Here is a 17,098-nt window from a genome sequence, read left to right as displayed (position 1 = left end):
TTCTGCTTCTAAAGGTAATCTAATATTGGATCTTAGCAGCAACAGACAGCCTAAAATGCAGTTGGGCCAGGATGGCACATTGAGTGTAGCCTCACTAAAGGACAGCAATTTATACAAGAAGAGGAAATCACACATAAAATCAATGCATTTCTCTTGATAACACGTAGAAGCATCGTTTCAGCAACTCTAAAAAGGGAAGGGGAATTCTATGCTAGCAAGACAAGATCACCATGTGACACCTCAAAGACTTTTAACTGCTGTACAGATTACTGCTACGAGGTGTGAATAAACCAAGAGAGACATAGAAAAAGACACAAAGAGCTCTTCTACTTTCTTGACAGTGCCACTGGACATTTCCCAATGAAGAATTTATTACAATGCATTTCCTTTGTCCCTTATGAGGATGGAAACTGGAGAAAACAGTAAGTGCCATTACTGCTTTATACTTTTATTTCCACGGCTAATGCAGTTTGAAAACTTGTCGGTGGGATAAGCAAGCAAATGGTGAAATTAATAACCTGTGACTTAGGTAAATCTTTAGCTTTTGTAAATTTAATAGAGAACCTAGACTAGAGACAGTAACCTGCTAAATAATGTTGCAGCTTCAAACTCTGAAAGGTGCATATATTCACAAATGAACTGTGGAAGAATAATAATAATAATTCTTTACATTCTGTATATAGCCTTTTGCTTTGCATAGAGAGTGGGGAGCCACTTCAACCCCCACCAGTGTGCAGCATCCACCTGGATGATGCGACGGTAGCCATTTTGTGCCAGTATGCTCACCGATTAGCTATCAGGTGCTTAAGAAGTGAGAGAGAGAGACAATTTGAGCTGAAGGTTGATTATGGGGCCAGAATGACCAGGCCATGGTGGCCGATGTTGGCAGGACATCTGAATACACCCTACTCTGTACAAAGGATGCCCAGGCATATTTTATGACCACAAAGAGTCAGGACCTTGGTTTTATGCAACATCCAAAGGACAATGCTATTTTTACACCACAGTGTCCCCATCACTGCACTGGGGCATAGGGATTCAGACACTGACCACAGGGTCAGAGCCCCCTACTGGCCTCGCCAACACTTCTTCCAGCAGCAACGCAAGCTTTTTCCATTCAGCTTCTGCCTGGGCCTGAACATGCTTAGCTTCAGGTGTTCAGCTGTTCTGAAGTGCATGTGCTACGGCTGCTGGAAAACAGAACAATAGACAGCTGCATTGAATGAGTGCAGCCTCTGAAAAACTCGTAAACCAAGCAAAGAATTATCCTTCTAACTGGCCATTAGACCAGAAAGGTACCAAAAAAGCGGTATAAGTTTGCAAGCAAGCATTATACACTTATTTGTTAAAAAATCATTCATTACCAAGTCTGAACCATAACACCAAGAAAGTGAATTTGTTTAATGTGGATTTGGAAATTCTTCTTTCCCTTGACCTAACTGTGGCGCCCCTGTCTGTATATGAACAACAGACCCCACATATTTTTGTATTTATAGCCCTTAAAAGAATACTCCCCAATTTTTTTCATACAGTATGTTACTTAGCTCATATAATTAGTAATGATGGGCAGAATAAAAAGAGGTTTATCGTATGATAGAAGCTATTAGTGAGTAATGTTGTACAACGGCAAACACTGCGAAAGACATCTATGGGAAAAACTGCCTGATGGGATTGACTTTTTGAATTAAACCCCCGCCTCCTCCCCCCCCCCACCCCTCAGTTATTGCTCAAGAGTCATGTCTTCAGGTCAAAAAGTTACTCCCATAAGACTTTAGGGTTCCTGTTTATGATGCACGCTGATCACTCCGAAAGTATTTATTTAACAATACATTTGCAAAAAAACCATGCGTTTGGCACATTTTGTGGATATGACCGAATAATTGATTATGAATAACATGACTTTTTTTTTCTTTTTTTCCATGGACTTTGTTCACATTGTCCACTAGCTACTATTGTCTGCTGCTTTGTCATTAACTTTTTTCTCTCCATTCTGCATGAACACGAGATTTTTAGCTTGGCCGCCACTACAAAGTACAATGGGGTAAGTAACATGGTGGAGTACTCCTTTAATGATCCTGTGACACTGCCAGAAGAAATCCAATCACTAACAGCGAATTATGTTGTGTTTAGTATCCTTGATAATCTGAATTTATAACAAGTCATCTGTTAGCTTTACCTGAAGTTGTGTGGTCAGATACCAGTCTGATAACATCGCCTGGCTCACCATTGATGTTAAAGCATACAGCCATCTTGCTCAATGGGAAGTCAACAACAAAGTGTGGGTCTCCATCAGCTAGAGAGAAAGTATTGCAAATAATAAGTTAACAATAGATGATACAATATATTCATTATTAAAAAAAAGGTGCTCTGACAAAAGAAGCAAATTATTTTGCAGCAGCCTTGGGGGTTTTTAAGTTGGACTAACACAAGTTTAAAAATATCCCATTTAATGCTGTTAAAGTTTTATTTCCTCTACTTTGTAGTATGTAGTTCAGTAAAATAAGTTACATTTGAATAAAGTTGACCTAACTGCTGACCTGCAAGAATCTGCACCATTATCATTATGAAAGGTCATTGCTCTTCTCTTACAGAGGAAATTAAATTTCAGGAATGTGGTGAGAAAAAGAATACAAATCAATTCTCTAGATTCTGAGTCAGATGTTATTTGTAAGCAACAAAAGATTTTTAAACAAAAAAAAAATCAAGCAAGATATACTTATATAAACATTGCAATTTATAATACTGAAAGACCTTTCTCAATGGTAAGAAGAAACGGCTTGAAAGGACCACACAGCTTCATTCCTAAGTATTTTTCTCACAAAGCCTTGTTATATAATGTCTCCCGATACAAAAACTGGCCTGAAGTCAATCTGCAGGTATGGGACTGTTAAAAACAAAGTGGAGTTAGGATACAAGGTTTAACATGGGTGTGCACGATTTAGGATCAACAAGCTGAAGACCGCCACAGTGTAGGAAGGAACAGAAAAGTTGTTAAGATGAAGACTTGCAGCTACAGACAAGCAACATGTAATGGCTAGGAAACAGGGGTCGTGTGGACTTCTGAATGTGAATTAAGAGCAGTTATTATGCAGAGCCAGCCAAGTATGTGTTGGCAAAAGCTGTGCCCAAGGGAAAAATGTAAGGGTGTGCCAAGCTTGGGACAAAAGAGACCTGGAGCCATATTATATAAAAAGAAACTGTTTATACTGGGCCTGTCTGTTAGACTCTGTGGTAATGTTTAAATTGCACTTGAAAATCCAGCATTGCTTCCTCTTTTCTATTTCAGATCAGCTGTGCCTCTCAATAGCCTCCTACTTTAATAATCTACTCTTGTGTAGTTCCCTACATTTTTGTACTTTTTTCATTTCTTCCCAGTTTATATCCTTGATTGATCATATATTTGAATTATCTTAAACTGAACGTGATTATCCTTTTGTGTTCATTCACGGTTGTGCTGTCACTGTTCTTAAGAATGTTGTGTCATGGGGAATATACTACATACAGAAAAGGCTAACTTAGCATAAGGTCATGGCTAATTGTGATTGACGGAAGGGAGCTATGGAGCACTGAAAAAAACAAGTAAATGGAATTCCCATTTAGATGGGATGCACCATGATGACCCCCCAAGGTGAGATTAACGGAATTCTTAAAAAATCTGTGCGCACGGCTGGGGTACGACAGAAGGTCATCCCGTAAAAAGTAAAAATGTAAATGGTTAATAACAAGAATCGGAGCCTGATGTTTGCTGGTTTTGTGGTCTGGCACGTCAGCCATAAGAAAAAAATTCAAAATCTTGCTCAATAGTACTGACCAAGGAATCCAGCTGACATTCTAGCCTAGATTTTTTTTTTTCTCAGAATTGCAGCGTCTTATTTCAAAATGTTACTCTTGTTCACGATTAAACGTTAGCTTTTTACGACTTATTAATGGACTCCCTCGGAGGTGCAGGGGTGATGTAGCTTCGGCTCAGTTTCTGTGCTTTTCTTTCCTTTTATTTTTAAATTTTAAATTGGTCTCCTCCTTCTCAAAGCTGATTCTAAACAGACAGGTTAGTGATTGGACCCTACAATGACATGGAGTTCCTTCCATGGCCATGCTCCCATTGCTTTCAGAATCCTGTAGTGCAATAAGCTGTTATGGAAGACGATTAAATGAATAAATAAATGAATGAATGAACCCCCTAAATCGATTGAACAGCCTATGTAACACATATTTTATGTATATGCCTGTAGTAATTACTTTAAAATGTCCCCAAGGTAAGGATTAAATAGACTCACCTGAAGTTTTTGAAAAAGTTACAATCTTGTCTTCTTTATTTTTAACAACAGCATCTAGGAAAGAAAACAAACATGAAGTATTGTCTAAATATCTCATCTCTGACTGAAAACTGCAATATATGAAAGCTGAACCAAATTGGGCAAACTTCATAACATTTATGATTATGGAGTGAATATTTTCATCAATTATTTGTTCCCGCTCTGTCCAGTATCAGACACGCATGCCCCGGAAGCATCTTGGTGGCTCTGCATGGGGACAAATGATGGGAAGTAGAACAGTCCTTCCCTTTTCACACTTAGAACAGAGGAAGAAAACCAGTATGAACATTGACGTCACTTCCACTGTCCCACCATAAGTCCCTCCCATTCCATTCCTGCCACTCTTTAGAACCAATATGGTCCAGAAGTCAGCATTCAGTACTGAACCAGCATCCAAGCGTGATGGAACTACGTCCCTAGAAGTACTCAAACCAGGCCAAGACCCATGTAAGCCCTCATGCTCTTCTGTTTTGTTTGTCTTTCATTCGGAACCTCACTATCTAATGGGGTTCTGATCTGGACCCCAATACTGCATCTATTCTCCCTCATTAGAATTTCCACCAGTTTAGGTTGATGGGTCCCAGGGCCTATCCTGCCAACTTTAGGTGAAAGTCAGAAATCAACTTTGGAGGAGGCATCAGGCCAACACATCTTGCAAATGTACCAACAGTGACTCATATTGAGCCCATTTGGAATCAACAATTAACTGAGCAGGTGCTTATTTGTTATGTAGAAGGAATCTCAACTGAAAATAATTCTGGATCTCACATAGATATGCAAAGTGATTTTAATAAGGAAACAATCTTAGAGATCAATCATGATGAGGCCATCCATCCATAATTCATTTTCTGAAGCCACTTCTAGGGAGCAGCAGCACATATTACATAGAAAAATCTTTAAGAAATGTTTTTTGCTTCTGGTTCAGAACATCTAGTATTTACTTGATGGCAATATCAATGTGGCCAAAAAGCAAATAAATGGGCCAATGCTCTATTTCAGATTTGAACAATTAGGGTGTAAATAAAACAGAGTTATGTAGATCCTTCTGAAGCTTAGGCTGTTTCACAAATGATGAACAATAAATATGCAACTCCAGTACTGCAATTAACTGTTTGCTTCTTAGTGAAGGCACAAGATAAACTCTGTCCATCCATCCATTAATTGTTGAGCCTCCTTAATACTGTTCAGGGTTGGTTTGGCAGGGCCTATTAAAGCAACATCAGGCACATTATAGGAACCTACACTGGACAGGGCAACAGTTTAGTGCACAGACAGACCTCCATACTGTGCTAAGTTTGATACACCAATTAACCTAAATGATCAGCTTGAGCGTTACTTTAAATTTCAGATCCCATGAAGCACTTTAGACCTGTTCTGTGACTATCCTTTAACAATAAATCATCCATTGCATTCAATAGAGTCTGGCTAAAGATCTCCAGTGGCAGACCACTCTGTGGCTGCTCCAGTCACAGGACCCTCTGACATCATTCTGAGCAGTGGACAGTCTTGGCACAGGGAGATGTGTGCATGTAGAGACAATAAGGATGCTGAGCATAAATAAATACATGTATTTCACTAAAAAAGTCTATTATAACTTACTGAGCACATGATATCAATAACAAAATATACTTTACTGTAACTATACAGTATAACAAAAACCATACTGTACCATAGCAGAAATCTCCTTAAAATTAGTTCAATTGAATATGCATTTAAATAACTACTATCTAAATGTTATTAAATACTATTTCTGAGTGCTACAGTTTAAAACTTGCCTTGTTAAATTTGGTGACTTCATATTTTCGTAGCCAGACTCTGGCATTAACTTACAGAAATATTCACAGTTTCTTTAACGTAAGTGTATTTTGAGGTATTTATTTTGTGACATTGTTTCATGGAAGTATTATAGTATTGTGGCAGCCAGTGATTATCCTGAAGAAGGGCAGTCTATGGTTCTTGACCTGTCAAAGAGGTACATGGAGAGCTACATAAGAGAAGTCTTGGGAAGGTGTGTATATTCCCTGGTAATATGTTCATTAGAGATTACAATTTTTACTAAACCAAAGGTCTACATATCTCTCTATTATAAAAAAAAATCCTGTGAAATGAATGACTAGTAGACGATATATGATCTTCACGTTAAGATCACGAAAGACAAATAAAAGAACCGCAAGACGAAAGAGAATGGGCAAAAAAACCCCAAAAAATAGTAGTGTAAAGGGAAGCAGCATACACAGATACAGGTGACTCAGTGCACATCATTCAATGCACAAAACGTAGATTTACACAGTAATGGAATATACACTATGAGAATCTGTGGACCCGCAACAGTTAAAGCAACAACAAGTTTAATTTCAAAGAAAACACAAGTCGTCAGGTGTATATTTATGATGACGGAGAAGTGATCACAACGAGAGTAGAAGAGACACAAAGTAGCAAAAAGGACAGCGGCTGTAAAGGCTTTGAAAAGATCGAAGGGCAGCACGACAGCAGCCCCCACAACGCAAGTAGTGTTATACGTCCTGCAAGAAAGAATTTAAGCACGCCCGGGCCCATAAATAAAGGACAAGAATTGTTTTTAGAGCGTCACGCGAGACCAGGCAGTGAGCCATCATTTAAAACAAGTCCACAGACATCTAACCTTGTTGGATTGCATCTGTCAGACAAGCATCATGTGCTCCCAGCTCTTAAAACAATGACATGCGACAAGCAAAACGTGCAGCTCGCCAGCAGCAGGAAGACAGCAGACGATGCGACAGCATATCCTTAGCGTGCATTCAGTCGCCCCCCCCTTCACAATGCGAGCAGCGTTATACGTCTGGCAAGAAAGAGATGTAACCACGCACGGGGCTAGAAATAAAGGACAAGTATTGTTTTTACAAAAGTTTTTAAAGTGAAAATAATGCATATGTAACAATTCCCAAAATAAATTAAATTGTATATTACCTGCCTAAGGTAAAGTCATCCCTGATGGAGGATCTCAGGAATCGTGGGAAAGAGGGGTCCTTTCATTGTATTAGCGCTGTTTCAGATGTGGAATGGCAAAATGGGGGAGGCAGCTTGATGAATGAGGTCTCCAGGACTTAAAACAAATCCAAATCATATTATGTGATATCATTTAATGTGAAATTCTACTCCGTACTTCTAGAATTTTTATACTGTATTTATTCTGTTCTATGTATTGTACTGTATTGTATTGACCCCCTTCTTTTTGACACCCACTGCACGCCCAACCTACCTGGAAAGGGGTCTCTCTTTGAAGTGCCTTTCCCAAGGTTTCTTTGATTTTTTTCCCTACAAGGGTTGTTTTTTGGGAGTTTTTTCTGCTCTTCTTAGAGGGTCAAGGCTGGGGTGCTGTCAGGAGGCAGGGCCTGTTAAAGCCCATTGTGGCATTTCTTGTGTGATTTTGGGCTATATAAAAAATAAATTGTATTGTATTGTATATCCAGTAAACCAAACACAGGGGTGGCCGAGCGAAGTGAGCAGGGGGTGGAGCCCCCTAGTATATTATAAAATAGAATATGATATCCTTCCCCATTGGTACAGCGGTAATTGTAAGATGAGGAAACGAACAATAACACTAAAGAAAGGATACACTTAGCTGTTTTTAATATTGGCTGAACACTCACAAAAATATAATTTCGAAGGAAAACTCCTGGTGAAGCATGCAGTTGTAGGGTTCCTGCAGTCAACATATTCCTAGGTACAGACAGGAGCGATGCTTTTCACGTATCTGTAGGTGAGCTCTAATGTTCAGCAAGTTACCAGATCTTTATACTTTTCTCACGTCTTTGGTTCCAAAATAAGAGAATGCACTGGCCAAACATTGGCTACAATCTGTTGCTGGCATAAGTTAAATGGAAATAGCACACAGTAACTGTTGACCGTAAGCTGACCATCAGATCACAGGATACACCTACTCTTTTTTAATAGCCTGTCCAAGTTGTCTCCTCCACTTGTCTCCTCCTATCACCTTGTCAGGTTGCTTACATGGCAGTCATGTTTTCTCCCTGTCATCTGATTTGCACAGTTTAGATCTTTTCAGCTGTTCCAATTCATGACCTTAGGTACCCTGAGCTGAGTAAAATAATGTACTATGAAATAAACCTCACAGACCACAGTGGCACATTTCAAACCTTTGTCTACAGAATGCCTGCATTACATTCCTCAGTAACAGCAAGATTCAAAAATGTAAGTAGAGTTGCTCAGAGGAAAGAAAAAACAGCACTCCCATACAAAGAATTAGGATGCTTTTTGGGTGATCAAAATGGAGAGAGCACAACAAGTGGAAGGATGATCAGAGATCCTAGTTATGTTACATGACCAGGGACAGCGGAACAGTACCCACATCCAGTGCCAAATATGTATTTGTTATTTTATGAGGAGCTTCCTGTGGTCAGTGGAAAAGTGACATTGGGCTTCCCGGGATACAGACTGATGATTTGGCATAGATAGATAGATAGATAGATAGATAGATAGATAGATAGATAGATAGATACTTTATTAATCCCAAGGGGAAATTCACATAATCCAGCAGCAGTATACGGATACAAAGAAACAATATAAAAGAAAGTGGTAGAAGTGATCAGTGAAATAGAGAAAAATAGAGAAAAAGGTAAAAAGATAAAGCATTGTTGGGTTTAACTGTTATTAATGTGAGGCTCGGTCATTTAAACTCAACATTCGTTACAGTATATTTAACATGACAGGACATCACGCAAAATAACTTCTTTTAAGGAGGATTCCACTGCAGTCCAAATGTTAAAGTAGTACCCTATCTTTTGTTATTGAAGTTGTATATTCTTTAATTTAGAAAATTAGATTTTAGTAGTGAAATTCAGCTACTGTACTTGGCATCCATATCTGTCTTTACATTGTCGGAGATGGCTGGGGTGGCAACCCGGCCGGGACACCTAGGAAGACCGGAGGAGGGCTTACGTCTTCCCCAGACCATGTGGGGGTGACTGCCCTGGTTCCTTTGGGCGCTATGGGTACGGAGCTTAGACGCTCAACCCTGTAGGGGTCCGCAGTCACCACCAGGGGGTGTCCCCGTGCCTTTGGAGCCCTGGACCTCGGCACTTCCGCCACACCCGGAAGGGCCGGGGGTAAGAAGAATGGGGACACCCAGAGTCCTTCTGGGTACGCAGGCAGCACTTCCGCCACACTGGGGTGTGTCGGTGGGAGGTTGCTGGAACACGCCTGGAGCACATCCGGGGGCTTATAAAAGGGGCCGCCTCCCTTCGTTGAAGGGCTGGAGTCGGGAGTGTAGTGGACGAGGTCTCTGGAGAAGGCAGGAGGTGGCCTGAAGAAGGAAAGAGGCACTGTGTTGTGGACAGGACTTTTAGGGACTTTGGGGTTGTATTTGGCACTTTTCCTTGTAAATATTGTATAATAAACGTGTTGTGGGTGACATGAACTTGTCTGCCTGTCTGACTCCGGGCCAGCTTCCACAACATGCACAAATACGTTTGTCCTCTAAAGCAATGTTTTACTTCTGGAGCCATGCATTTTCAAGATAGCCTTGTTGCATGGCTGTACTTGGGTCCTGACCTGGGGTCCTGAGTTGGTTTGTCATGTGGTGAGTGTGGCAATGTGCTGTATCAGCACCTGCTCCTAACCTCTCCTCCTCTCCTCTCCTCGCGTCCTATGACCCTCCATTTTACACCTCCAGCCATAGGCAACTGAATTAGGTCACATGGTTCAATGGCTGGAGAAGCTGCTCAGAAATCTATCATTGGAGGTTTGTAGCCAGACCCTTGTCATTTCATTTGGCATCCTCCCTCTTTGTGGTGTCTCTACAACATCTTCAGAGACTCTCTCTCACTCTCTGTGTCTATCTATCACAAGTTGTTTGCCATGGCGTCACTGCATCCCTCTTGGAAGACTGCCACTCTTTTCTCAATGCCTCTCCATATGACACAATAACAGACTGAAACAGTTTCCTAATGCTGCTACTGGAGTCTTGATCTGTTGCAAATGTCACAACCATATAACCCTTCAGCTGGCACAGTTACACTGAGTCTTTGTGTGCATGACTAATGGCCAAAACCCTGATGGTCACACACAAAACTTTGAAGTCAAGCACTTGAATGCAGTGGCTTACAGATGTTCCTTATGCTACACAAACTTGGCTGGCATTTGAGATACTCTGAAGTCGGAACCTTGCTTTTCGAACAAACCCATCTATCCGTTCTCTGAAGTCCATGTAGTCCCTTGATGTGTACGTAGTTTATACATTTCTCACAACTCACATTTCCGTGCTCAAGAAGTCACACTTACTGTATTCATTTATCTCCCGAAACAATACTGCATGCTGCTTCTGTCTACTGTAATAAAAAAAGGAATATTGTGTGTTTTTGTGCAGGGGTGTTGGGTGAGGATTGATTGAGAATAGAAGGGTATCACAAAGTATACTCAAAGGCTTGTTGTTTAACTTCTGCTTTGTAGGATTTTCTTCATAATTTAAGCACTACAAACTGTCCACCTTGAACAAACAGGACGAGTCAGACATGAGTGTTCATGGATATAATGCAGCAAGTGGTTACTGCAATTCTAGAATTAATATGGACCCAAAAAGAACAAATTCTCAACTCACAACACCAGACGGAGACTTTGATAAAGGGACAGCTAGCAATAACAACTTGGTCATCATTTAAAAAAACAAAACAAACCTTTGCTTCATTTCCTTAGCCCTTTCTACAAATATACTCGGGGAACACGGGTTACTTCAGCTAGTATATTAATAAAGTTGGCAAGATGGCAAATTAATCGTTTCAACCCCACCCCATTACATCTCGCCTGAAGAAGGGGCCTGAGTTGCCTCGAAAGCTTGCATATTGTAATCTTTTCAGTTAGCCAGTAAAAGGGGTCATTTTGCTTGACTTCTAACCCCATCCCACAAATCAGTGCATTCGGATATTGCACTATTCACTGAAAACTGGCTCAGAGTGCTTTCACAGATTCATTGATTCAAAAAACCTTTACTTACTAATGCAACCATAAGCATATACTTGTCATCCTAGTGATATGCTGTAAGGCTGACGGCCATCTTGTGTGTTTGTACTTTACAATGTCCCACCCAGAACAGCTGCTTGATTGTTTATTCATTTTGGACAATAGCAGTACAGGTAGTATTAGTGAATTGCTCTGCGTCACACAGTAAGTAAGAAGTGGGGATTGAGCTGGAAAATGTATTGTTTAAATCCTTATGACTTAGCTTCTACACCATAATGCTTTCCTTATGTTTATATAATTGCCTCAATAGAAAAACTGCCAGTGCCGATTCAACGCTAGAGTCAGTCTGATGCTGCAGGAATTGTAAGGACAATATAACAGGAGTGGGACAACTTGTGACATCACTTTCCTTCCATCCATTTATCCACTTTACAAACCCAGTGATCCTGCACAGGGTTGCTGGATTGCTGGAGCCTATCCCAACAAGCATTCCTTTCCACTGAGAATAATTCCAAACTCGCCAGAATATCAAAATGTTTGTCTCTATTACAAGTAAACCACAAAGGAGAGAAAAGGGCAGCAAGAACACCAAGTGCAAATGAAAAGGCTTGCCGCTTGCTTGTCTGATGAATACCTCTCTTTTCTTCATCTCTCTCTCATGCTCTCCTTCTCTCTTAAGACTCTGGTCTCTTCCTCACATCAGTTAGCTTTTGCGTCTTCTCACCACACAAGCTTGAGGTGACTCATTTCCAGATCAGGAGCAGCTCTTCATTTTGTTAACCTCCCGCCCACTTGCTATATCTATTACTTTAGCTTGGCTTAAAGGGCTGCACAGGACAAATTTGTAATATTTAATAAAAATAATAATAACAATTCTTTGCAGCGGCACAGTGGCGCAGTTGGTAGCGTTGCTGCGTCACAGTTAGGAGACTTGGGTTCGCTTCCCGGGTCCTCCCTGCGTGAAGTTTGCATGTTCTCCCCGTGTCTGCGTAGGTTTCCTCCCACAGTCCAAAGACATGCAGGTTAGGTGCATTGGCGGTCCTAATTTGTCCCTAGTGTGTGTGTGCCCACCCTGCCCAGGGTTTGTTTCCTGCCTTGCGCCCTATGTTGGCTGGGATTGGCTCCAGCAGACCCCCATGACCCTATAGTTAGGATATAGCGGGTTGAATAATGGATGGATGGATAATTCTTTGCATTTGTATAGCGCTTTTCTCACTACGCAAAGCGCTCAGCAATTGCAGGTTAAAGGCCTTGCTCAAGGGCCTAACAGAGCAGAGTCTCTTTTGGCATTTATGGGATTTGAACTGGCAACCTTCCGATTGCCAGTGCAGATCCCTAGCCTCAGAGCCACCACTCTGCCTAAAATAAAAGTAATAGTCACTTCACTTTTTAAAGATTTATTTCTGCTGCCATGCTCACATAAACCAGCCTGTGTCTCATTCACAGAACTAAAATTAAATCTCTTGCCACAAACCCTTAAGATGAGAATGCATGCATCTATTTCGAATGCTTGCTCTTTAGTGGCCACTGGTGCCCTTACACCCATTAGTACTCAGGAACTCCCAAAGGATCAGGATTTTTAAACTGTTCATAGGCTGTTCATCTTAAAAAGGCAACTTGTCCGATTTGGATGTAACTAATGAGCTAAAGTGGCCTTCTTCTGGTCTTTACCATTAAGAAGATAATGTGTTTCCAACTCCTCCCAACCTGGGACTGTGCGATGCTCCGTGCTGACCAGTAGGCATTTGTGTCTAATGCCAGTCTTTTGTAGTCTCATTCTAGCTCTGTCTTTCCTAGAAGATGTTCAGGGATGCTTTAACATTTTTAACTGACACATTTCAGGAAACAGGCCACAGCTTGAAAATCTTGCTGAACAGAAGTACAGTGTATTCTGGGAAAGCTGAAAGGTAAAGCACGATTTAGAGGATTGTGCTAAGTTAAAAAGTGCAGCTTTTGAATCCCATGGGAAGCAACCCTGACTTGGTGATTAATGAATCAGTAAACTATCCGCTCTGCCCAGGACACATTTGTAAAGAGTTTAGCTTAGTTGTAAAAATGGACAAGGAGCCTCTTAGCTGCATATGGACACTTTAAGAGCAGTCAAATGAGCTCACTCTGGCAAGAAATCTTTTCATTTTCAAATCAGGATATATAATCTATAGCTAAGGAACTAGGCTATCTGGGAATTGTCATCTTGGACTGAATGAAGACTGAGTGGACCTGCCCAGGTTATGTAATTCTTGGTATTGCTTATACAGCTTATATTGGTTATTATGCAAATAAATATGATTTTTAAGTAAACGTTTGCGGCATCTGATTTATTAGTACTACGCCTTGAGCGCAGTGCCTCAAGGACACTGAAGGACGCTCTGTGATGGCCTCTATTGGTGCTAAACTGGACTGATGTAAAGGACTAAAAGTAAAAGACAGTCCCAGCCAGCGAAGCTGTGTGCCATTACAGGTCCTTAGGATTTAGTATGTTGGCTATAATATGGACAGTGAGACGGGTATGAGATTACACGTAACAGCGGTTTTGACATTACTTCCTATCACCCGTTGTAGTTAGTTGCTGCCTTTTGTTTTGGGTGCACATCACAGATAATCGGATAGCAAACTGAAACAGAAGAGGATCAAACATTCCTGGCAGCATCACTCTGGTCTCTGTTACCCAAGAACAGACACAGAGCTTCTTTGTGGTGTCCATTTTCCAGATCTTGGAAATGACAAAAGTATTTGCAGCAAGACAAAAGTAACACATGCAATACTTAAGATGCACATCTCTCTTTCTTGTGCCACTGTTCCTACGGTCTCTGTTACCCAAGAACAGACACAGAGCTTCTTTGTGGTGTCCATTTTCCCTAATTGGCATGTTGGTTTATGGCCTGGCTGTATTGCTAGTGCCAATTTTCTCCCTTACAGTTGGAATGGACCCTGTCCCTTTCCTCTACCACTCTTTCTTCTCTGGCACCTCATTTTCCTCCTGGTATGGCATCACAATACATTATTAGAGTTAATATAAAATTGCTTTAGCAACGTTAACTTACAAAAGCAATATTATTATGTAGTCGCATGCTACCCTGAACCAGAAAAAGGTACACAAATTATGGATAGTAGTCCTTTTGTGCACCGATTATTAGTTGTGTATCGAAATAATGTTCTAAATCCTTTTGTGCTCACATTATTAGTTTTGTGTGTAAATAATTTCCAAAATGTACATACTACCTGTAAAGATAATGCCCAATTTATCTGTGAATAAATGCTGGAATATCAATAAAATCTGGTTAAAGCATACTTAACATTACAAACAAGGTATTTGTGACGACATACGACATACTTCAATATACAATTATATGCTATGTAGTATAAAAGTGTGTTGTAGTGGCCTTAACAAGGTTTATGGATCAGTTACTGCACCTGAAAAAGCCACCTAACCTGCCTGTGCTTTACAAGTGCACAACCATTATACAAGGGTTTAACATCTTATTTTTTACATTTAAAGTGCTTTGAAGTGGCACTCACTACAAAAAGCTGCCACATAAAATCATTTTTTTTGACACACATAAATGACACACAATGCTAGCAGCATATTGCACCTTGAATACTGTAGATACTTTCTTTTCTCCTTCTGTCCTCACATGTAGTAGAAAATTAATAATGTAATATTGTGTTAGTTTCAGACACCTCAGTATCAAAATCTGTTGCTTAGATATATGGCTAGAGAAAGTGATTATCATTATACATATTCATCTACAGTCTCCATTAGTGCTACGCTCTCAGACACAGGCAGAAGAAGCCAAACTTTAAAGCATAAAGCAAGAACATACCCTGGACATGACAGGTCACTCCACTGCAGCCATAAACCAATGCTGTGCATGAATATCTGATTATTATAGTTCCAGGTATTTAATAATTCATTTATTTCTTTAATTAACTTTCTCATCCAGGCCAGAACCATTGCTCTTTGGGCTGGCTTTAGTTTCCCAAAATAATGACCCTACCAAAATGGAGCAGAGAAGAGTTACTGACTTGATTACCTGGTTGTTTTTCGTTCCTATGCAAACTCTGCGGTTTTCCACCATAATCGTGGTCATTCAGGTTTGCCTCATCGGCATTGGGTCTGTCCATTTGGATGTCAGGCAGCTCTATTACCATGGTGCTCAGCGGGGTTACAAAGTTGTATTTAACGGACAGGTTCTTTGCTTTGTCTGAAAGGTATTCGCGTTGCTTGCTGGTTGTGCTCCTCATTCTAGACTTCAGGAGCTCCTTAACACTTAGGTATCCCCAAAGTCGTTCAATGTAGTTGTTTTCTTCATTTACCTTTTCCAAGCTGGCAACAGTTTTCTGCACTTCTTTTTCTTTGTTTTTCAGAGGTACATTAGACTCCAACACAATGCTCTTGTCACTGTTGCTGGCAGTTACCTGGACATGCAGAGTGTCTGCGTCTGGATTTGATAATCTTCCAGCAATGACAATTTCTGATCCATTAAAGTAGTTGATAAAAAGGTTTTGGGTTACATAATCGACCATGTCATCTGTATAGTGTATGTGAATATCCGAAAGAAGAGGAGTGCCAATTTCATCGTAAAATCTGCAGTAAAACAAAAATCAACAGGAAAGACATGCTACGCACTGATTTACTTATTACTTCAACAATATACAATATCTTCAGTCAATTACTCAATTATACGTTTATAATTACTATAGTTAGTAAGAATACTTACATTAAGTCAACATTTCCCTCATAACATGCTATTTTTACTCATGGGGTCCAGTACAGTAAACATGTAGTCCTTTTCTTGTCATTCGACAAGACACAAAAATGACCTCAGTACAGGACACATTTTTTTACAACAAGGAATTTAACTCAACAAAACGTTTCCAATAAAGTGTGACTTACTGTGTTCACTGGGGTATTCAGGCTTTCTCCCACATGTCAAAGACATGCAGGTTAGGTCAATTGTGGCTAAGTTTTCCAGCACGAGTAGGACACCCCATTCAGGGTTAGTTCCTGATGCTGTCAGGACAGGCACTACGGTAACTCTCTATGAGCCTGAACTAGATACGCCAGTCACAAAATCAATGGATGTTGGTAAAACTGGAGCCAGTCAAACATTACTCTGTGCTAATTTAGGTTGTTGGGTGGCCGAATGCAGTGTAGTATCTTTGTAGACATATTTCCAATGAAGATTTAAAGATTTTGAAAAAGAAAGACTACAGAGCTTTGTGTCAAAACAGGACTGAGTCTTCATACAGCAATTTTAAAATAAAAGACCTAGAATATAGCGATTTACTGAATTTTCTTTCAGCTCTGGCATAGAAAGGCCACAATAAAGTTGACATCACTGATTAGACACTAATTCAGGATAGAGATACAGTTCATGTGAAAGACTTATTTGATTACTTATAATTTGTAATTAGTGAAGAATAGGGTGGTCCAGATCTAATTATGCAATTTTCATTACGCTATAACTTATTAAGTTTATCACATAGAAAATCACCCGAAAAATCCTGGACCATCGAGAAGTGTGCGAACTGACGACATGAAGAATCGTCTTCACGCCGAACTGGAATCATCCCCGCAGAAATCAAAGTCATCCGGACGATCTGGATCTGCATAATTAGATCTGGACCACCCTGTATTTATTTGGCTTACCTAGGTATTTTCAATAGAATATCCCAGATTTAGCACATTATAGAAAACATTTGTTTATCTGATTACTTTTCTGCAAAACAGGCTTGTTGAGGGATTTTGTTTTTGGGTTTCTGGTAGAATTTATCCCAGCAGCATTAAGTGGATGGACAGAGTATCATACTATTAGTGGAGTTTA

General features: G+C 40.2%; 1 protein-coding gene across 2 annotated transcripts in view; it reads right to left on the bottom strand.

Annotated features, from left to right (window-relative positions):
* itih5 (inter-alpha-trypsin inhibitor heavy chain 5) overlaps nucleotides 1-17,098 on the bottom strand; it is a 65,366-nt gene that overhangs the window by 13,115 nt on the left and 35,153 nt on the right. For both annotated transcript variants that reach the window (XM_039761320.1, XM_039761321.1), the window contains 3 exons: nucleotides 15,305-15,858; nucleotides 4,278-4,331; nucleotides 2,177-2,293 (listed from right to left, as the gene is read on the bottom strand). In XM_039761320.1, coding sequence (XP_039617254.1) covers nucleotides 2,177-2,293; nucleotides 4,278-4,331; nucleotides 15,305-15,858 — 725 coding nt within the window. The remainder of the gene's footprint in view (nucleotides 1-2,176; nucleotides 2,294-4,277; nucleotides 4,332-15,304; nucleotides 15,859-17,098) is intronic.

This window comes from Polypterus senegalus, chromosome 8 (assembly GCF_016835505.1).
Source record: "Polypterus senegalus isolate Bchr_013 chromosome 8, ASM1683550v1, whole genome shotgun sequence".
Classification (NCBI taxonomy): Eukaryota; Metazoa; Chordata; class Cladistia; order Polypteriformes; family Polypteridae; genus Polypterus; species Polypterus senegalus.
The sequence above is the reverse complement of the archived record's forward strand: the minus strand, read 5'-3'. Positions and strand labels throughout refer to the sequence as shown.